General features: G+C 34.8%; 2 protein-coding genes across 4 annotated transcripts in view; both read left to right on the top strand.

Annotated features, from left to right (window-relative positions):
* The first annotated feature begins 691 nt into the window (after window positions 1–691).
* On the top strand, window positions 692–9,118 carry LOC111019341 (uncharacterized). 2 transcript variants are annotated; one of them, XM_088124167.1, is made up of 15 exons: window positions 692–865; window positions 2,560–2,866; window positions 3,480–3,553; window positions 3,641–3,770; window positions 3,873–3,946; window positions 4,044–4,197; window positions 4,281–4,483; window positions 5,044–5,240; window positions 5,321–5,422; window positions 5,702–5,823; window positions 6,311–6,412; window positions 6,865–6,974; window positions 7,108–7,195; window positions 7,685–7,884; window positions 8,746–9,118. In XM_088124167.1, exons 2-15 carry the CDS (start codon window positions 2,762–2,764, stop codon window positions 8,960–8,962), a joined length of 1,878 nt encoding a protein of 625 aa, XP_087980293.1. In that variant the 5' UTR covers window positions 692–865; window positions 2,560–2,761; the 3' UTR covers window positions 8,963–9,118. The 2 variants fall into 2 exon arrangements, with proteins under 2 accessions (XP_087980293.1, XP_022151397.1); XM_022295705.2 differs by having other exon boundaries at window positions 693–865; window positions 2,650–2,866.
* A 7,335-nt stretch (window positions 9,119–16,453) lies between these two features.
* Window positions 16,454–21,595, top strand: part of UBP12 (ubiquitin-specific protease 12) — a 31,764-nt gene continuing 26,622 nt past the window's right edge. Inside the window, exons 1-8 of one of the 2 annotated variants that reach the window (XM_022295661.2) lie at window positions 16,454–16,640; window positions 16,891–16,957; window positions 17,189–17,336; window positions 17,426–17,583; window positions 20,267–20,532; window positions 20,607–20,825; window positions 20,957–21,065; window positions 21,151–21,266. In XM_022295661.2, coding sequence (XP_022151353.1) covers window positions 16,611–16,640; window positions 16,891–16,957; window positions 17,189–17,336; window positions 17,426–17,583; window positions 20,267–20,532; window positions 20,607–20,825; window positions 20,957–21,065; window positions 21,151–21,266 — 1,113 coding nt within the window. In that variant the 5' untranslated portion in view covers window positions 16,454–16,610. The remainder of the gene's footprint in view (window positions 16,641–16,890; window positions 16,958–17,188; window positions 17,337–17,425; window positions 17,584–20,266; window positions 20,533–20,606; window positions 20,826–20,956; window positions 21,066–21,150; window positions 21,267–21,595) is intronic. The other variant, XM_022295662.2, reaches the window with a different exon arrangement.

The raw sequence follows: 21,595 nt of genomic DNA on the forward strand, positions 1-21,595 counted from the left end.
TGTACAAAGACTTTGGTAACTCAAGGAAGCATATTAGAGTATTCATTTTCTCAAAGAGACGAATACTTGTCCTGGAAATAAGATGCATAGAATGAAACATACATGTGTTTGGAATGATATTAGAATCTACTTTGAACAATTAATTTCCATTAACTAATTTTAAATAATTAATTATTGTTAGACAATCACTTTTTATTAAAACAAATTACTTAAAATAATTTGAAAAAAATTTAATTTTCATTCATTAGTATAATTATTATAAGTAATATATTTTTATTTATTTTTTTGGTTTAGAAATAAATCTTAAAATAAAATAAAAAAATTTAACAATTTTATTTAAAAATTTTCAATTATAATTAATTAGTACAGTAACCAGAAGAACAAAGGAAAAGATAATAGTATAGAATAAATTTAACCTCAAATTAAAATAACAAGTATAAAAAGAAGAAAATAAAAAAGTATAAAAAATACAAAATACAAAAGTACAAAAAAAATAGCAGTGAAAATAAAAAATAGAAGAGGAGAGAAATGAGTGAAGATGTAACTAATAAAGAGATAAATAAATTAGAATTGTTCGTACTCACATAAAAAAAATATTTTTATTTGAATAATAATAGTATGGCACAATAGAACTCCTTTATATTTTCCCGGTGTTTGACAATTAATACATGAATTTCTAAAAACATTCTTAGAAATTTATAGAAATTTTGGAAAGAAAAAAAAAAGAGCTTTCTAAAACTTTTTTAAAATTAGACATTGAGCACGACAAGCCCTGGAAACTCAGAGCTCCTTGACTATGAAACCCTCGAAAATTTCTCTCCCAAGAATAATCTATGATATTTGCTGAGTTTTCTTCCACATTCAGGTGAGTTCATGTTCAATCTGTTCAGCCGTTTCCTGTATTTCTTGTTGTAATTGCATTTTTGGGTTAAGGATTTCGCGAGTTCATCATTGCAGCGATGTTCGAAACTTTTTTTTTTCTGATTAGGGCCGGATTTGTTAGTGATATTTTGATAATTGAGTTGTGAATCTTTGAATTGAATCGGTTTCGAAACTCGAATGTCTTTGTCTTTGGAGATTTCTTCAATTCCTGTTCATCGTTTTTCTTCCACTGTTTTAAGCTTAAGGAGGAAACTCATTACCAGTCAATACAATAAATAACAGCTTTAGGAGGAATAAGGACCCCGGCCATAACGTATTCCTCATTTTCCTCTATAACTTTCGTATTTTGCGATTCCTAATTTACCCTTCTCCTTCATCCAATATTATTGGTTACTTCTTGGTTTCCTCTCGCATCTCTGTCCTCTTAATTGGGAGTGGTTAGTTCTAAAGCTTCATCTTCTTCTTTTATAATATTTGCTTCCCTTTATGATTTTTTGGAGTGGTTAGTTCTAAAGCTTCATCTTCTTCTTTTATAATATTTGCTTCCCTTTATGATTTTTTTGGCTTCTTCATTCAAATAATGGGACAGTATCGGGTATCACCGTTGTGTTTGGTAATTCCATTAATTTCTACTTTCTTTCTGCTCTGTTTTTTGATCTTCAATGTGGGGTTTCTTTATTATAATGGATGGAGGCATTTGAGCATTCGGGACATTTCTTGACTTTTCCTTATTTCTTTTTTAGTTTTTGGGTTCGTTTGAAAAGTCTGCAACATTTGAAATCTGGTACAGTGTCAGATAATGGGGAAATAGGGAGGAGAAGGAGAAGGAGAAGGAGAAGAATCTGATACACTTCTTTTTGAGCTTCTCCATGACTTATTTAAGTGGTCAGAAGTGCTATTTTTTAAATTAGGATCATCGACGACTTGCCAACATTAGTCAGTACATTACATTTTAAATAATCATGGAAGGAGGTGCTTATGTGTGCCTTTACAAATACAATTCTTAGAGTTTTAGTCTCTTCTTTCTCGTATGAAATTTGTTTTTTAGAATTGCTGAAGCAAACCATTACGAGACAAATTTTAGGATAGAAATTGTTCTAATGTCCCTTCCTCCCCCCCTCCCCAATTTAAAGCGCTTCACCAAAACGAAATTTTTGAAAGAAATGAAAACTCCCTCCCTCAATATCACTCCTCTTCTCCTTACCTCTTCTCCTTCACACGCTCTTTTTCTCTCCCTCCCACTTTCCCTCTCTTTCTCTCTCTCTCCCCCCCTTCATCGAGCTTCATTTTGAAGGTATTTTCACTGGGATCTCTTTACAAATTCGTTTATCCCATGGTTGATTTGTCTACTGGCGTTTCCTGTTGAAGTGTTCAATATCGTTGATTTCGTATCCATTTGAATTTTGCTATTTTTTCATCATTGTAGAATTCTAGATTACAGTATCTGTATTCGGTAATTTGTGGGCCTGAAGATTTGTTACTTTGTGATGTTGTTACGCGTTTCTTTTTCTCTTCGTTGAGATAAAATTTGTTGCAATTGAAATTTTAACCACTGAATAGGTTCTATACAAGTATGATTGGTTTTACTTGATTGAGTTTCCGACTGGGTATTTTAGTTTGTCTTTGTATTTCGAAAGAGTTTCTGAACGGGTACTTCTTTGTTTCTAATCTTTCAAGGACATCTTACAACGGGAGAGTTGTTGGAACTTCATCAAATTTAGTTTGTTGGATTATGCATATAAGAGAAATAACTTCTTTAAAGCGCAGGTTTTACGGCTACCATCTTTCAATGACATGATGATGTGATCAGCTGTAGCCTGTAGTATGCTACCACTCATTATCACCGGAGAAGCTGTGGATTAATATTTAACAGTCAAGTATGGCAAAAGTTGTTGCTCCAAGTTCTTTACCTTCTCGTGATATTGGCGGAGGGGCTCAAAAGGCTGGAAAATCTATAAGAAGAAAGACCCCATCAGAACTAAGGGTAAGCTTTTGACATGCCAAATGATTTAACCTTTATATAATAAAGCAGGCATTGTGACATTTTGTGGCATTTTTTATATATTTCTCTTAGATTTTCCCTGTTTGCCATTAGTGTGGTTCCTTAGTGAGTTAGCGTTAGTGTTGCTCACTATGCTGTAAGGTAAAAACCATGGGGTTCCAGGTTCCAAATTATGATGTTTCCCCCTCATTTTTGTGTTTTTGTTTGTTCTCTATTCTTCAGTTGATTAAAATCAATTAATTGGTATATTGTTCTTGTTGAGAGATAGTGGTAAACTAAAGTAATTTTTAGATCACAATAGGGTGTCCTGTTCTCTGTCATATGATGATTATTATAAAAGTTCATTCCAAGTAAAGCCGGTAATTTGAGAGGTATAAGATGATGTATTAAGTAAATATTTATCTGCATTATGAAGCATCTCTTCTGATTCTTGCTACATTTCCTATCTAGTCTCTACTTATTTCAAATAAGATGATGAAGCTTTTGTTTTTTGTGCCCTATGCTCTTATGCTCTCATAAAGTTGTGTTACATAATGTGGTTCCATTGAATTATAATTTCTTAAACTTGTGTATATAATACTCAAAACTTTTGCAGGGAGAGCAGTTAAAGCGTTCATGTGATTTGGATCTTCTTGATGAATCTCCTTCCTCTGTTTTTGCTTCTAACAAGTGAGACTTACACTTATTATCTTTTATTTACATAGCTTGCGATTAATTATCTATTGAAAACTTTCTTATTTTTATATGTTTCAACAGTGCTTTGGGCAATGGGCTTAAAAAGGCTGTGTTACTTAGAAATCCAAGATACATTGATACACGCATGGATGAGGTATATCCAGTCAAAAAATCTAGGCTTAGGATCTTATCTGGAAAAGATAATGCTGAGGTTAGTAAACTTCCTTTAAAGGTTTTGTTGCAGAATGTGTTGATATTATAGGTATTTAAGTAACTGTATTTAAGGTTATATCAATTGCTTTATAACATTTAGGAAAATAGTCCAGTGGAGCAGGCTAGCAGTTTCATGAATATATCTATGCTTTCAAATTTGGCTACGAGTCGATGGTAAGAACTTTTTTTTTATGTCTTGCTGCTTACTCCAGGGATTTCCAATTTTTCTTCTGTAGAAGATGAGTTACCTTTGTTTAATCATTGCTTGCAGTAAGGGGAACTCTGTTGGTTCTGCTGATGTTGCTCATTATAGGACTGTTAAAACTTCTCAAACAGTTGAGAACAGTAGTCAAAGTATCTTTCGAAGTGTCACTGAGCTCTCGTCAGGTGGTAACAAATCATCAGGCTTGACATGCATTGATATGGTAGATTCTGGAAGCAATGTTTGACTTGTTATAGTTCATACTGAATATCATTCAAAGTTTTTTTTTTTTTGGCAATTGTATAGGATAAAGCATTAAAAGGACTTGCTGCTCGTGAAACCACTGCAGTTTCTAGTTTACCATCGTACTCTTTCAAGAAATCCAACGATGCTTCATGTACTGATTCAAGTGATTTCTGCACTGAAAGCTGCATACCAGGTCAAAAGGCACCACTTGATTTTACTTTAAAAACCAGCATGCGGGTGGTCTCCTCCTCCTCACTCAATTTGTGAGTGTTCCATTACATCAAGGTGTTCTTGAAAATTTCATCGAGTGAATGTGTTGCAAAACATGCTAATCACTTTCTGAGTTCTTTCTTGAGAAAACTGATTGGCTAGAGCCTAGGTAATTAGACGAGTTTTTTTGAGATGATACAGATGATTCTTTGAAGTGTTCTGAATATTCCATACAATTTGATTTTGATCTAACGACCTTAAGTTCTTGTGATTTATTTTCTTTAGAGTTGTTCGACAATTATTCTTGTTCTTTCCTGAGGTTTTTTTTTCCTTAAATTCCTTAAGAAGCATTTGTAAACTATCCTGAGATAGCTGTGTTTGCAGGTTCTATTATGATGGGAATCTATTTAGCTTTTAGAAAGAGATTTTATTATGAATTTATGATATTATATCCAGTTACGGGTAGCATGAATATGATTAAAGTTGACAATCTGCTTATTTCTTCCTTTATTTCTCAAATTTGTTAATGTGGTAAGTACTTTTTTCTATTGCTACTATAGAGATTGAACGTTGGTCATTATTGATTGACCATTCTGCATGTTCCCAAATTTAGGATCCACAAGACAATCGTGTCTGCTTCTATGCCTCAGTTCCTAATGCAAATTGGTTCTCAGGATCAAGTTAGAAACTGTAGTGCAGGACTGCCATCAGCTTCTCAAGCCTGTAGCTCTATAGTTCTCCATTCATGGGTTTATCCTCAATCTACCATACCATCTTCTCTTGTTTCAGTTTTAAACTCATCAGCAGCAGGTTTGGTATATGTAAAACATAAGCTTTTGTTCTCTGTGTGTGTAAAAAAAATACTCACGGGTTAAACTTTAATGATGCAGCATCAGAAGCTGAGTTCCTTAGCAGACGTCATCTAGCTTGGGAGGACTCATTTCAGAGCCTTTATTATATGCTTCGGAATAATATTTGTAGAATTTTTTATGGTAACTACCTTCAGTGATGTTGTAAAAGTTTTCTCAGATCATGATTGTAGATTTTGTGTTATTGTATCTTTCTATCTGTTTTAATGATATTTCAATGCTGCTAGCAATCATCACGTTGCTCCAAATTGGTTCTCAGATACTGTTTTGACCCAATACACTTTGTATTGCAATATCAGTAAACACTTGCTCCTAGCCAGTGTCAAATATAGTTTCTCTTTGGCCAGACAAATGTCATTATTGAGTTATACCTGATTGGTTGATTAATTTTGAAATTTTCAGTTTGTACATCCCAATTCGTGGTTATGTTTACAAGTAGAGATGCCTCGGGGGGCAACAAACAGTTGTGCAATGCATATCTGTCCCAGTCAACAAGGGGTTTGAGGTCTATTTTGAGTGAGCATGTAAGATTTAACCTTTTATTCCCATTTCCCCTGTTTTTCATTTAGGAATAGCTAAGATAGAAACAAGTTTTATTTTATTTACATTTCAAACAATGGTTTTATTATTGTTGTTTTGGGCAGAGATTCTATTTTGCTGGTTGAACCTTTTATCATTATACATAATGGTAACAATTGAAATTAGAACTCTGAACTAATATGGGTGATAATGAAGGTGCATTTATTTCATTTGTAGATAAATTGTTAAGCATTTTCAAAACTTAAGTTTGTCATAATGAAATTTTTTTGCTCAGAGCTGTACTTTTGAAATATCTTTATTTGTTTGTTTTAAATTGCCACCTAGATATGTTATTTATGCACTCTGTTATATGAATAGTCTGTTGTAGGTGACTATCTAACTAACCTATCTATATGCTTGCTCTATGTTTATTGTCATAAATTTAGCTTTCAATAACATTTGGTTTCCCTATTGTTCTTAAATTTGGATCAGGATGTTTGTTTCTCAATGCCTCTTTGTCGTTCCAAAGTTGAGCAAGTTAACGCTGAAGATCTGGTTGAACTTTCTGAGATAGAGAAGTATAATTTGGGACAGGTTTATATATGTTATCTTTTCCTTGTTTTATTTTCCCTTGAATATGTATTCATTTCAAACCGTCATTTTTCTTGATTAAGTTAGATATGGTATATACCTTTTCTGTCATCGAGCAACAATATGGTGAGTGGTTGGTGGTTTTTGGATAACTGGTCGTAATCTAATAGCAATGTGTTGGAGCTATTGCCATTGATATTGTGTATGTGTATACATGTACAAACCGTTTCAAAATACTGTATTCACTTCACATAAAACTAGCGCTAGCACTTTACGGACTTGATTTTCCTTGTGTAAATTACAACCCTCCAAGGTAATCAGTTTAGCGTAGGCAAGCTCACAAGTCACACCTTGCAGCTGGTAACAGTTTTATGCAAATTTTGTGAATTAAATATTTGTGGCGTTGGGCCTAATTTTTGAGGTTGCTAATAAAAATGATCATGTATCTTTTCCAGACACGACGTATTCGTTCATTTTCTGATGTAGATAGGAGTTCTCAATCTTTGCTGTTTTTCAGTGACAATAAAGATGTGCAAGGGTTATATGATATCCTGTTAAATTACAGGTAAATAAACAAGTGCTTTGGCTAACTTGATAAAAACAGGATGTGGATTCATATTTTTCTAATATAAAGTTACTTATATAACAGGATCTGTGTTCACTTTGAATATGGCTGACTACTTAGTTATTGTCTTCAGATCTTTCTTGACTTCATTAGCTGGCATGGACGTTCCTCTGTTGTTATCTCATGTTCCCTTTCAGAATGCTGCCCTTCATTCTCCTCAGGTACGTGGAGCTAATTTATTATTTTGTGTTATCACATCTGTGACATAGCCAATGTTGCAGCTTGTATCTTTTTCAGAAACAAGATATAGTTTCCATTGAAGGGTTGGAACGTTACCATAAAAAACCAATGGCATAGCCAATAGGGTTTATATTGTGAAGCCTTGTTTTAGAAAGTTTGAAGTGCCATCACTGAGTGCAAGAAATGCTTGCTGCAGCACGCCTTCTTGTTTTAACTTTATTTAAAAAAGAAACAAAAAAGAAAAACTTGTTAGAAAAGCCCTCACTTGTTGATCTAGTTGAATAACATTTTTGTTGAGGTGCTTGTTCCAGTATCATGGATAGTTACAAGAGAGCATTTTTCCACCGCTGAAATATTATGTTTTTTCCCTTTTTCTACCCTACCATTTATAAGATTGACATCTCTATAAAGGTTTTTAGGCGTCTGTGGCTACTTTTTGTGGAAAAGAGGTGATTGCTTTGTTCTTATAGGTCCAATACAAGGAGATGAAAAGTGCAAACCATATTGCCGCTGCATCTAAAGGATGCACATCAAAAGATGGCGAATCCGCTCTACCCTCATCTGTTGGTGTCTCCTATAACCTTGAAATTAGTGATACATATATTCCACCATGGGTTGTTTCAAGTGTATGTGCTGCAGTGGGTTCCGAAGGAAGAAGCTTCGAGGCCAGGTATGATTTCTGGGTAGTTTTTTCCTTTCTGCTTGGGTAATATCAACCCAAAATGGAATGATTCATTGAGCATTTTTATTTAAAAAAATTTCACTATAACCCTCAAGGGGCGGCCCCATTAGCAAGGGTTTGAGGTCTCTTGTCATATCGACTTAAAAGTCTCAAGTTCAAACTTTCGGGTGAGCTTAATACTAAAAATTCTATGTCTCCCAAGTCCGCGGGGATGTTTGTGCTTCAGGTATAGGGGATTAAAACTCCACTCTTAGTTATCAAAAATAATAATAATAATCCACTATTCTTCCTAACTTTTTTTTTCCTTCTGTTGTTCACTTTCCCTATTATGGAATAGGTTAATTTTAAATTTAGTCCCGAAGTTTTGGATCATGTCTAATACGTTCTTGAACTTTAAAAAGTGTTCAATAGAGGTCCTAAGCTTAAATTTTATAATTAGTCCCTAAACTTTCAGTTTTATGTCTAATGAATTCCTGACTTTTCAATTTTGTGTATGATATGTTCCTAATCTATTTGTCAAATTTAAAGTTTGTAATAAACTACCGATTGTAATAGTTTAGTCCTTATTGTAAAAAGGATTGTTTAGATTTGATAGAATATTTTTATTTAAAAAAAATATATTGAAATTGTTAGACACTAAATTTGAGGATCAATTAGACACAGTATTGAAATTGAAAGTTCAGAGACCTTTTAAACACCACTCTAAAAGTTTAAGATTAAACTTGGCATTTAACTTAGAAATAAGTAGAACTCATTTCAAATTTAAGTGAACATCTTAGTAGTATTCTGTCTGGATGGGCATTTTCTGCTTGGTTCCTGATGCTTGGCATAATTTTGGATGATTTTCAGCTTCACTACAGACCCTCTCTCAATTGGCTTGAATGTTGCTCTTGGATCCGTAAGTGTCAAATCCGACTCTCCAACCATAGCAAGTGAAGGCGTCCAACTTATCGGCTATACCTTTGGAATTCCAGAAGCGACTACTTCGCCATCCTTGCGCTCGGGTTTCTTAAAAGGTTTAAAGTATTGTGACAGTTCTTATACCACCTCTCTTTCTCCTGTATGACACCTTTCATTTTGCAATATTTAGCCTGTGATTATGATAATGATAGTATAATGATCATTCTTTTTTGCTGATCAGCTTTGTTATTTATCTTGTATTTACTTTGTATAATCAGATTTTGAGTAGCATTAATCGATCCATATATTTTGTGGATTGTAATTGTCCAAGATAGAACCGTGGTATGATTGAATTATGTGACGATTCAGGAGTTGTGCATAACTCGGGCAGGAATTTTAGTTGGTTGTAATTCATTTGAAAAAGTCGATAATGATTTTCACTTTTAGACGGGTTGATTTAGTTGACGATTTAGTTCTTGAAGTTTAGTTTATAACAATTAAATTTATGTACTTTTAAATTGTTTACAATTTAGTTCCTATGTAACAATTTGGTCACTTTAAATTACTTGGATTGTTTAGATTTGATAGAATATTTTTATTTAAAAAAAATTGATAGAGTTCTATAGATCGATAAACTAATAAGAGGTCAATGTGTTTATAAATTAAAAAGATACTAAATTTTTATATAATAAAACCCGACACTTAATTTTGATGAGATGAGATTTTTATGGTAGAGATTAAATTGTTGCCATTTTTAAACTATAGTGATAAATTGTTGCTAACTAAATTGTTATAAATTAAAGTTTGTAGACTAAAACATTATTGGACTTGGGTGAATGAAATTGTCTGTTTCATTTGGATTTTTGGTTGAGATCTAAGATGGTAGAACACGAATGTTATTGGACTTGCGTGTTTTGCAATTGACTAAATTGTTATAAATTAAAGTTTATAGGATGGTTATTGGACTTGGGTCTTTTTTTCTGTTTGATTTCGTTCGTATAACTTCTGCTCTTGTCTCTTGTATAAGAATGTTATTTAAACCAAAGATAAAAGATAATTTTGTCTCTTGTATAAGAATGTTATTCTAAACCAAAGATAAAAGAGAATCATTGAATGCAAGATTTAAAAAAGCGATAATAGGAAAAAAAAAATTGAATGAACCTCATTTTCAAAATTTATTAGTAGTGTGGTGTAGTCTCAAATTGAGAGAGAAGTTTTATTCTAATGCTTCAGAGGATACAAAGAGAGCTTCTTATTTATAGACAAATAGGTTACACTAAAGGCTTTTAAGCTAACAAGGTAAACTAACTAAACAACTAACCCATAACTAACTTATTGTATAGTTAGTTACATCAATTTCCCTCCCCCTAACATAAGGCTCGTCCTCGAGTCAGGGTGCCAAGGTGAAGGAGTCTGGTACTTCATACGAATAGAAGTCAGCAATATTGAAGATAGAGCTGATATTAAAATTTGAGGGAAGGTTGATTTTATATGCATTCGGACCGTAGTGTTGTAGGACTTCATATGGTCCGAATTTCTTCTTTTGTAATTTATGTGTAGACCCGATAGGTAGTCGACATTTGGATAGATATATCATGACTAGGTCGCCTTCATTGAACTCTCTTTCCGTTGTTTCTCGTTTGCTTTTGCTTTGTATTTGGCATTAGCTTCTTCAATATGCTTGTGTATGTCTTGATGCAACTTTTATATTATTTCCGCCATTTGTTCAGCTTCTAAACTAACATCAATAGAAGATGGAATGTTAGTCAGATCAACGGTTAGCCTAGGAAGTTTAGTGTAGACTATCTCGAATAGGGACTTCCTTGTGGTTCGGTTTTGCATGTGATTAAATGCAAATTCTGCTTGTGCAAGGGCCAAGTCCCATTGTTTTGGTTTATCGCTACAAAGGTATCGGATAAGGCTTCCAAGTGTTCAATTTGTGACCTCCATTTGGCCATCCGCTTGTGGATGATTAGTAGTGATATATTTTAAAAGAGGTATCAAACTTCTTTCATAGTATCTTCCAAAAATGACTAAAAAATTTGACATCTCTATCTAACACAATTGTTTTTGGGATGCCATATAGGCGAACAATTTCCCTGAAAAAAAGGTTAGCTATATAAACAGCATCAACTGTTTTTTTACATACCAAGAAATGAGCCATTTTGCTGAAACGATCAACGACAACGAGAACTGAGTCGTATCCTCTTTGAGTTCGTGATAGTCATAACACGAAGTCCATTGATAAGTCTTCCCAAATTGTCTCGGGGATAGGGAGGGGTGTGTATACGCTAGTATTTTGTTTGGTTCCTTTATTGGTTTGGCAGATAAAATACTTTGAGACAAAACTAAATACGTCTTTCCAGAGTTGTGGCCAAAAGAAACGTGTAGCCACTAGATTTAAAGTTTTATCCCTTCCAAAGTGTCCGGCTAGGCCACCCGAATGTAAATCTTTGATGAGAGCTTCTCGTAAGGATGTGTGTGGAATACAAAGTTGATCTCCTTTAAAGAGATAGCCATTAACTAGATGGAAATCTCCAGAGTCATTGTGGTTGGTGCATGTATTCCATATTTCATGAAAATCTTTGTCATTATCGTAAGTTGTAGGTAGGGTAGAGAATGCTGTAATTTCACTGTTTAGTAAGGTCAGAAGGTTTCCATTCCTACTAAGGGCATCTGCAGCTTTATTTAGCGTACCATCTTTATGTTTTATTACGAAGTCGAAACTTTGAAGAAATGATAACCAGATGGCATGCATTCGGCTAAAAGATTTTTGTGTGTGTAGGAATTTGAGGGAGAAGTGGTTGGTAAATAGTATAAACTCTTGATTTAATAGATAGTTTTCTCATTGTTTAAGGGTTCTTGGGCATATAATTCTTGCTCGTATGTGCTACATTTTTTATGGGATGGGCTAAGCTTTTCACTAAAGTATTCAATGGGGTGTTGGTTTGGTGACAAGACAACCCCTATTCCTATACCGGAAGCATCTACAGCCACTTCGAAAGGTTGCGAAAAATCTGGTAAGCGTAGGACAGAGCTTTGAGTAAGTTTTTGTTTGAGAGTGACAAAGCTATTTTGTTGGTCGGTATCCCATTTAAAGTTTCGTTTTCTTAAACAATCAGTTTTCTATAGAAGGATGCTATTCCAAGGAAGCACTGTATGGCTCTTATAAACTGTGGTTGAGGCCGATTTGTTATAGCATTAATTTTGGAAGGATCCATTTTTACTCTATTAGCACTTAAAATAAAACCTAAGAAAGAGATTTCCATTGCTAGAAATAAGCATTTTTTTATGTTTATGACTAGGTTATTTTCATTTAGTGTGGAAAATAAAAGTTGTAGGTGTGTGAGGTGTTCTTCTCTAGTTTTACTATATACTAAGATATCATTGAAGTAAACAACAATGAATTTATAGAGATAAGGAAGGAGAATCTGATTCATGAGCCTCATAAAGGTGCTTGGGGCATTTGATAACCCAAAAGGCATGACCAACCATTCAAAGAGACCCTTGTTAGTTTTGAAGGCTATCTTCCATTCATCCCCTAGGCGGATTCTTATTTGATGATAACCTCTGCGAAGGTCTATTTTTGAAAAAATGTTGACCCTGCCTAACTGATCCAGTAAGTCTCCAATGTGTGGGGTGGGGAAACGATATTTGATGGTGATCTTATTGATTGTCCGGTTGTCAACACACATGCGTCAGGAGTTGTCCTTCTTTGGGGTGAGAAGAGCTGGGACCGCACATGGACTTAGAATAGGTTGAATGTGGCCTTTCTCTAGGAGTTCAGTAATTTGGTCGTGGAGAATCTGATATTCTTTTGGACTCATCCTATAATGTGGAAGATTAGGGAGGGTGGCACCGGGTAATAAGTCGATATGGTGTTGTATATCTCTTAAGGGTGGTAGGGAGTTATAAGGCTGTAGGATTGTGGGGAAAGTATCTAAAAGGGACTGTATGGAGGGATGTATAGGGGAAGTTTGATCGTTGGTGGAGGAGTTGAAGTCTTTCACAATCATCCCTAAAAAAGTATTAGATCGATGTAAAAGCAGTTGTTTGCCACTGCATATATGGAACAAGTTTGATGATTCTGTTGGTTTGGCACTATTAGAATTTGTGATGGGAAGCAAGACCACAGTCTTTCCCATCCAAACAAATTCATACTGCCATGGACTTCCTATAAGTATATGGCACACATCCATGTCTAACACATCATAGGTTATTTGGTCTTTATAGCTTGTTCCAATAGAGAGGGGAACCGTGCATATGGTATTAAACAAAGTTTCCCCCCTTTTCGGATCCAACTTACCTTATAAGGGGATGAATGTAGTGAAACTTTGAGATTTAAGGTTGCAACCAACTGCTGGACACCACATTTTCTGTACTTCCGCTATCAATAATAATGTTGCAGATATTGCCATTGACCGTGCACCGTGTGCGAAAAAGGGAGTGTCGTTGGCTTGCCAAATCAGTTTTTGGTGTCAATAAAATGCGTTCAAGAACACTGGCCACCTGCTCACCATCATCAAGTTCAACATAGGTGATTTCTCCATCTGAATCTTGACACTCATTGAGGTGAAGATCCAACGAGTCATCAATTATATTGAGCGTTTTCCGTTGTGGACACTCGTTGGACAAATGCCCCACTTGACCGCACCGAAAGTATTTGCCCAAAGTTGGTCGATTATAGACATTAGTAGTTTTCTTGCCAGGGGGGTCACTGGGCTTAACTTCCTCGCCATTCTTGTTTTTAGACCCTGAAGAAGTGGCTTGCACAGAGGATGGATCAGTAGAAAGAAAGCCTTTCTTGAAGGTACTAACCTGATTGTCGCTTGTCACCCTCCTTTGATATTGAATTTGAACTTGTTGGCTTGTTGTTCCTGCACAGTAACAACTGTTGCAATGACTTCATTTAAGTATCCAATCGGTTGAAGTTGAAGTTTCTCTTTGATGTCTAACCACAACCCATTGATGAATCTTGCAACTTGGTATTTGCTCATTTTCACCAAGATTGGTTCTTGATCCCAATCTATGAAACTCTTCGGTGTAGTCTGCAATCATTCGGGTTCCTTGTCGACAGCCCTGATATTGGTTATACAATATCTGCTCATAGTTGATAGGCAAAAAACGGGCTAGCATCAGCTTCTTCATCTTTTCCCAAGTGCGGATAGGAGCTTTACCAAACCGATGTCTATTGACCTCCAATTGCTCCCACCAAGCTGATGCACCGCTTTTTAGTTTTAGAGCGACAAGCTGCACCTTTTTGTGTCTGGAGTATTCATATATCCAAAAAAAACTTTCTACATTTTTAATCCATTCTAAAAATCCTTTAATGTTTAGTTTTCCGTCGAAGGATGGGAGGTCCACCTTCATTTTGTAGTCACTTGGTTCCCCATTATAACGCCGCTGGCACCTGTGTTGGCGATGATCGTTCCCCCACTGAGGAATTTCCTCCTCATCGCTGGAAGAGATATCTTGATAATCTTGGTGCCAGGGAAAACGGCCATGGCGTCGATGGTGAGGACTATCACCACGCCTAAATTGTTGTTGTTGGGAGGGAGCAAACACTACATCTGGGATAAATCTTGGATTATCACAAGGGAGTTCTTGAATAAGTGGTCGTTGGGTGTCTTGAACTTGGCGGGGAACATGGGGAGGTTCTTGAGTAGGGGAAGGTTCTTGCGGCAATCTTGGAATTGGTTGCTGTCCATTATGATGAATCTCGATGCCCTGCTCCTTTTTCCCCTTCCCAAGAATCCCTATTGGCTGTTCTTGATGCAATTGAATATCATCTAGCTTATTTACAATCACGTTCAGAATTTGTCGGATCTCTACCACATTTCTTTGGAGGTTTTCAACGGCCCCCTCAACCATCATCAAATGGTGGCTGTGGCTCGTGGAGAGAGGACGGCGGCAGACTCTGTCTCTTGATCAGCAAGTGAACCTTTGACCGTGGATGGGAAATTTCTTTTTCCAGCCATTCCGAGGATTCGAGTCGCTTTGATACCAACTTAGTGTAGTCTCAAAATGAGAGAAGAGAAGTTTTATTCTAATGCTTGAGAGGATACAAATAGAGCTTCCTATTTATAGACAAATAGGCTACACTAACCCATAACTAATTTATTGTATAATTAGTTACATCATAGTGTGTTCTTTTTAAAACACGATTAAACTCACCAATGATCTCAATAACTTCGGCTAAGAAGTTAGAGTAAATTTAATGGATATTTTAAGAGCTTCTCAAATTTATTTATCTAGCATTATTTGGTTACGCAGTGAGTGATTTTGAAAATTTTACGCTTAGAAGCTATTATTGTTGTTAGACAAAACACTTCATTAGTGTTTATACAATTATCCTAAACGTATGTATGAAAAAAATTGAAAGTCTTAGTTTTAACAATTATCTTAAATTTGACTACCATTAATTTTCTTAATGACATTAAGGCGCGTGAAAAATAGGTGAAAATATTGTAAGATAATGAGTTCAAACTTCATGGTATCCACTAATCATTAGGTCATGCAATAATCATATGAAAAACGTCCATAAACTCGTTTTGACACTCGTGAATGTGAAAAGTAAATAACATACTGCTTGAGTACAACTCAAAGACATATATTCTCGACCTAAGGTTGTTGGGTTTGAATTCTCTTGAACAAAACAAAAATTTGTTTTTTGACAACTTTGAGTGTCCGGACCAATTTGTACACACTTCGACTACATTTGGTTGAAAAAAAAAAACTCGTAGGATATTTAAAAATCTGGATAGGTGACAATGATCATTTGAACTTATTCTTTCTAAATTATTTAGAATTTACCTTCGCTGTTTGGTTCAAACTAAAAAAACATATTATTAACCAGGTTTGTTATTTTTATTCTTATTTTGATAATTCAGGATTGTCATCTTATCTATATTATATATGAATAATTGTACTGTCCTGTGAAAAATATAATAATAATACATGTGGGAATATTTAAGTTAAAGACATAAATGCAAAATTCTAATTCACCATGCATCTCAAATTTTCTAATTCGATCACTTTTATTTTTAAATTTGTTATTTACTTTATTTATTTTATATAAATTTATATCATGATTTATTGACACCAGATGTGGGATGAAATCCAATTATTTGACCGCAGTGACTGTGAAGTGAATGTTAGATAATAATTGGGCACCCATTTAATGCAAAATTAAATAAAATTTTGAGTTTCAAAATCTTACTACATTCTCTGAAAAAAAAGAAAAAATAAATATATATGACCTTTTACTTCACTACTTTATCATTAATTGCAAATTCACAGACAGTCAAAAAAATAATTATTAAGAAAAGAAGGAAAAAGAAAAAGAACGATTATAATAATAAACAATAAAGAAAAAGGTAGAGATATTGTGAAAATAAATCAGACACAGCCAGAGCACGTGCACACGCACGTGACTCTCCGAAGATGCCACGTCATCTGTTCGAAAGTCCCTTCATTGCGTGTCATTTTCTTAATGGTGGTCTCTCATACTACTGTATATCGTATCTGCAGCGGAACTTTGTGACGCCGCCATCTAATTTCCCATTTTGCCCTCATCTTTTTCTTTATTGACCATCCACGTCCCTTCCTCACAAAGTAAAATTACGGCCTTTTTTTTTTTCCTTTCTTTTTTATTTTTTTTGTTGGTTTTTCTTCTGAACCAGCTCTCTCTCTCTCTCTCTCTCGAGTGCTGCAGGCTTTTTTCTTTTCCTTCGTTTTCCCCTTACTGTGTGAAGTTTCTACGTCTTTTCCTTGTTCCGTGATTCGTCGATCGGACTGTCATTTTCTCTTCATCAATGACTATGATGACTCCTCCACCTCTTGATGTAATTTAGCTACTCTTTCTCAGTTTCTGTTCTTGTTTATTGTTTTCATACTCGTCGTCCTTTTGTTGTGTGTTTGCTGTTCTTTGAATTATGATCGCAAGGGTTTTGATTTTGGTTCGGACGTCAAATTGAGTTGATAATTCAATAACTCGCTTCCTTTAATTGCTATAGCTCTAGGGTTTCGATTGAATCTTTGTGGGGTCAAGTTTTCGTCGTCTGAAAGATCTGATTTGCGTTTTTATTTTTTCAGCAAGAAGACGAGGAGATGCTTGTGCCGCATTCGGATGTAGTAGTGGAGGGTCCTCAGCCGATGGAAGGTTTATATTCACCCTGCTTACTAGTCTACTATTTGAATTTTGTGATCTTTTTAGTTAGCGCTGGGTTTTAAGCTAATGCGTTTATAATTCACTAGGAGATTGGTTGTTTTGGGTTTTATTTTATGGCGTAACTTCAGTTTTATCATATGATGTTCCCATATAGTACTGGGGCATTGATATATATATATATATTTTTTTTTTCCTGCATTTATGTGATTGTTTTCTTTGCAGCAGCTCAAGTGGAGCCTTCTAGCACCGTGGAGAACCAGCAAGTGGAGGATCCCCCACCCATAAAATTTACGTGGAGAATTGAGAACTTCTCTAGACTAAACATGAAAAAGTACTATTCTGATGTATTTGCTGTTGGCGGATATAAATGGTACGTTCTGTATTTCATCTCCAAATTTGTAACTTGCGCCATTGAGGTGCTGTAGCTAGTTGTTGATCTGAGTTGGTTGGTTTCATCAGGCGGATATTAGTTTTTCCAAAGGGAAACAACGTGGACCACCTGTCAATGTATTTGGATGTTGCAGACTCTGCAACGTTGCCGTATGGATGGAGTAGATATTCACAATTCAGCTTGGCTGTGGTTAATCAGGTCCATAAAAAATATTCAATACGAAAGGGTAACTACTTACTTTCCCATTATCTGAGAATTTATTTATTTTTCACTATTAATTTTAACATGTTGAAGAATGTTTTATTTTTATTTTTATTTGTGTACTTGTATTCGCTTGTGAGGGCAATATTTTAATCTCTTATAGAACGAGAGCCTTTTCTTTTATATATCAACATCAATTTCGAACTGCCTCTATGTTGGCATATGAAAATTGTGGAATCGAAATGACAATAATCTTCCAAGCCATTTATTTACCTTTTCTGTTACAACCTTATTTTGGCATATTGATATGTTGAGTATTAGATGAAAATTAGCACTACAAAAATTTTATTGACTGGTTGTGATTTTCTCTCCTTTTTTTGCTCTCTTTTTGAAGCATGGCCAGTTAGCTTTCATGTGTTTTCCCCACTTTTCCTAACTAGTTCATGCGTAAATAAGTTTTATGTTTATTTAAATGCAATTATATAAAAAAGATACTATATATATTTTTTGGAGTGTTTGGGCCATCTTGCATGACTAATCTCACGAAACAATCAATTGACTCTACTAATATTGGGTTGCCAAGAAAACTTGTAGGATTATAAATCTTAGGCGAGTGGCCACCATAGTTTGAACCCACACTTTCTGAGTCTCTTAATTTATTCACTAGCTCCAATTTCTACTAGGCCACCACATGATATTTGACCTACAAATATATTATAGAGTTTTAGAGAAAAATCAATGCGCCAAAGATGGAGGTGAAGAAAATTAGATGTATGTATACAGTATACCGACTTACGAGTGATGATGCCAAAAGGATATATAGACCACTTAGCCACTTAATGATTACTGTACCTGGAAAGAGGTTGATAATTTGGAAAATAGTAGTGAAGCTGACTCATCAATCTGAATATTAAGAAAGGCTTTCCAATATGAAAGTCAAAAGAAGGCAACTCTCTCCTTATCCAAATAAATTTGGAAATTTTTGGAAAGGGATATAAAATAAATAAGGCAAATTGTTAAGGGGGTAGTGTTCAGTTTTGAAGCCAAGGATCCTCCCCAGAGTGCTTAAACGGCATCACAAACAGCTTTCTTGAGTTCCTCAAGGTGCCCAAATGACTTTGATTAGGACTTCCCACCAATGGAGTGAATCTCATACTAACAATTAACTTATGCTACAAGGCTTGAGGTTCGAAGGGAAAAAGCGATAGATAGCCATTGGTAGAAGGGAAATGTTTTTACATCTGACATTTTACAATCTCCAGAGTCCAGATCATCCTCCTCAGAAGGATGGACATAAACTCCAATTAAATAAATGTGAGCTACTTCCCTACTCAACCCTTCATACTAAAAAAATTCCCATGATCCTGTCCAACTTCACCTTAACTGATGCTAGGATTTTGAAAGGCAATGAAATGTACAGTGAAATGCCAGCCAATAGAATCTAAATCAAAGTGAACCTATCCCTTAGGGTACACAAGGCTTTCGTCCAAGATGAAAATCTTTTGTAAATCTTATCTAGAGCCGGACCCCAGAAGGAAAAATCTCACGGATTATGACCTAGGTGCATACCCAAATATGGCAATGGTAAGGGGGAAAAACATTGCAGCCAAACCGACAACCCCAACTCCTTAGTTTAGCCTTATCTCAAGTTGTTGTATGCAATGATGATGGCATATGATCCGTTCTTATCATTAATGAGCTAATAAGATTTTTTCTACGATTAGATTCTTATGTGGGAAAGTTTTGCAAATTAAACTATTTCTCGTAAATGAACATGTGTATGGAAAAGGTTGATAATACTGAGGTCAACTTCTTGAGTGTACACAAAGGTCTTTTTCTTTGTTAGCTTATTGAATTTATTGCCTGTGAACTTCTCTACATAGTAATTGTCTGATTGAAAATTGTGGAATTATGTATTTAATTAAGCATATTGCAATGGCTGAATTGAGAAAATATTTTACTCTTGCAAATCCTGTATGATATCATGATCCTTGAAATCTATAACGGTCAAGAGTGAACCATAAATTTAGGACTATGAAGTTGAAAGGTATTAAAAAGTTTTCTATTTGTGGTTAGCTTGCATATTTATGAAACAACTTATTGGTGTTTATAGATGAAAGCTATGTTTTTGTATACGTCTGGTTACTTATCCTTTCATTATCCAAGAAGCATCAATCCATCTTTGCAGATGAAGCCTAATAATCATATAATTTATGCTTTTTTTTTCTTAGGACCAAAGATACTTATTTCTCTTTCCCCAAAACTTTGTATCATATATTGACTGAAGATTACCGTTGCAGAGATATAAATTCTTTGGCTCTTGGCTGGTGGAGATAAAACCATGGATTACCTTCATTTTAAGCATTTTTTTCTATGCTATTAATGATGCGCTCCCATGGCCATAATAGTGCTTTCAACTTTCAAGAAGTCCTATCCAATAAAACAAAAGAACTAATATTTTCAAGAATCTTGTCACTCAAATTAGTCAACATTATGATCTCTATTTTCATTGAATTTTTTACCTCCAACTGCTTACCATTTTAATGCGTTTGTAAACTGACAAGAGGCTTGTTACATATGTAGGATCATGCTTTTAATTGAAGAATTTTGTGCATGAAGGGAAAGGGTTACCACATGTTCATGCAAACTTTATTGTTTGGGATTTGAGCAATAATATATTTTTTTGCGCTTCATGTTTAATTATGCAGACACAAAACATCAATTCAATGCTAGAGAAAGCGATTGGGGTTTTACATCATTCATGCCTCTTAGTGATCTTTATGATCCTAGTCGAGGGTACCTTGTGAATGACACATGTATTGTTGAAGCTGAGGTTTTGGTTCGTAAGGTTCTTGATTACTGGTCATATGATTCAAAGAAAGAAACTGGATATGTGGGACTTAAGAACCAAGGGGCAACTTGTTACATGAATTCTCTTCTTCAGACACTTTACCATATACCTTATTTCAGAAAGGTTGGATAAAGTCTATATTCTTTTTTTATATTTGTCTTATGAAGCATTTTTAATTCCTTATTCTGTATATCCAGGCTGTTTACCATATGCCAACAACTGAGAATGACATGCCTTCAGGAAGCATCCCTTTGGCTCTTCAAAGTCTGTTCTATAAACTTCAATTTAATGCCAGCAGTGTTGCAACCAAAGAACTTACTAAGTCATTTGGATGGGATACTTATGATTCTTTTATGCAACATGATGTGCAAGAACTCAATAGGGTTTTGTGTGAAAAGCTTGAAGATAAAATGAAGGTACAGTACGAGTACAGGATATACTTGGATTTATTTCTTTGATGAATGCTTATAAAAATATAATCAATCCTATATGCATTGACTTGTTCCTATCTTTTATCTTTTCTTTTGCAATTATTCTATTGGTCCAGGGAACTGTTGTGGAGGGGACAATACAGCAGTTATTTGAGGGGCATCACATGAATTACATTGAATGCATAAATGTTGACTACAAATCTACAAGAAAGGAATCGTTTTATGGTACTTCTGGTTTAAAAACCATTATTTGAAAATTTGAATTCATTAAAGTTCTTTTAGCTGATTTTTTTTGGGGTGGATTTTGTAGATCTCCAGCTTGATGTGAAAGGATGTAATGATGTCTATGCTTCGTTTGATAAGTACGTGGAAGTTGAACGTCTTGAGGGTGATAACAAGTATCATGCCGAAGAACATGGCTTGCAGGTTCGTACTGTTGATGATTTGAGTCAAGCCTTTAACTCGAGCTCTTTTTCTATTATTTCTTTCCGCCAACGTGTATTTATTTTTATTTTGTGGCTGTTTAAGGGTAATACCACATCTGAAGTGTATTTCTTTGTACATTGTGGCTTTTTTATGATAAAGAAAATTTGAGGCTTTATGTCAGGATAAGTTAGACCTGATGTAATTCTATTTCTTATTTTGGTGTTGTTTTTGCTGTTTCTGATAAAAGCATAGTTCTTTTTATTCATTTGTGTTTTTTTTCTCATCTGAAAAATCAGCAACCAATCAAGTGGGTTATATGTGGCTCAATT

This window comes from Momordica charantia (assembly GCF_013281855.1).
Source record: "Momordica charantia cultivar OHB3-1 chromosome 5 unlocalized genomic scaffold, Mcharantia_2.0 BLBB01000005.1, whole genome shotgun sequence".
NCBI lineage: Eukaryota > Viridiplantae > Streptophyta > Magnoliopsida > Cucurbitales > Cucurbitaceae > Momordica > Momordica charantia.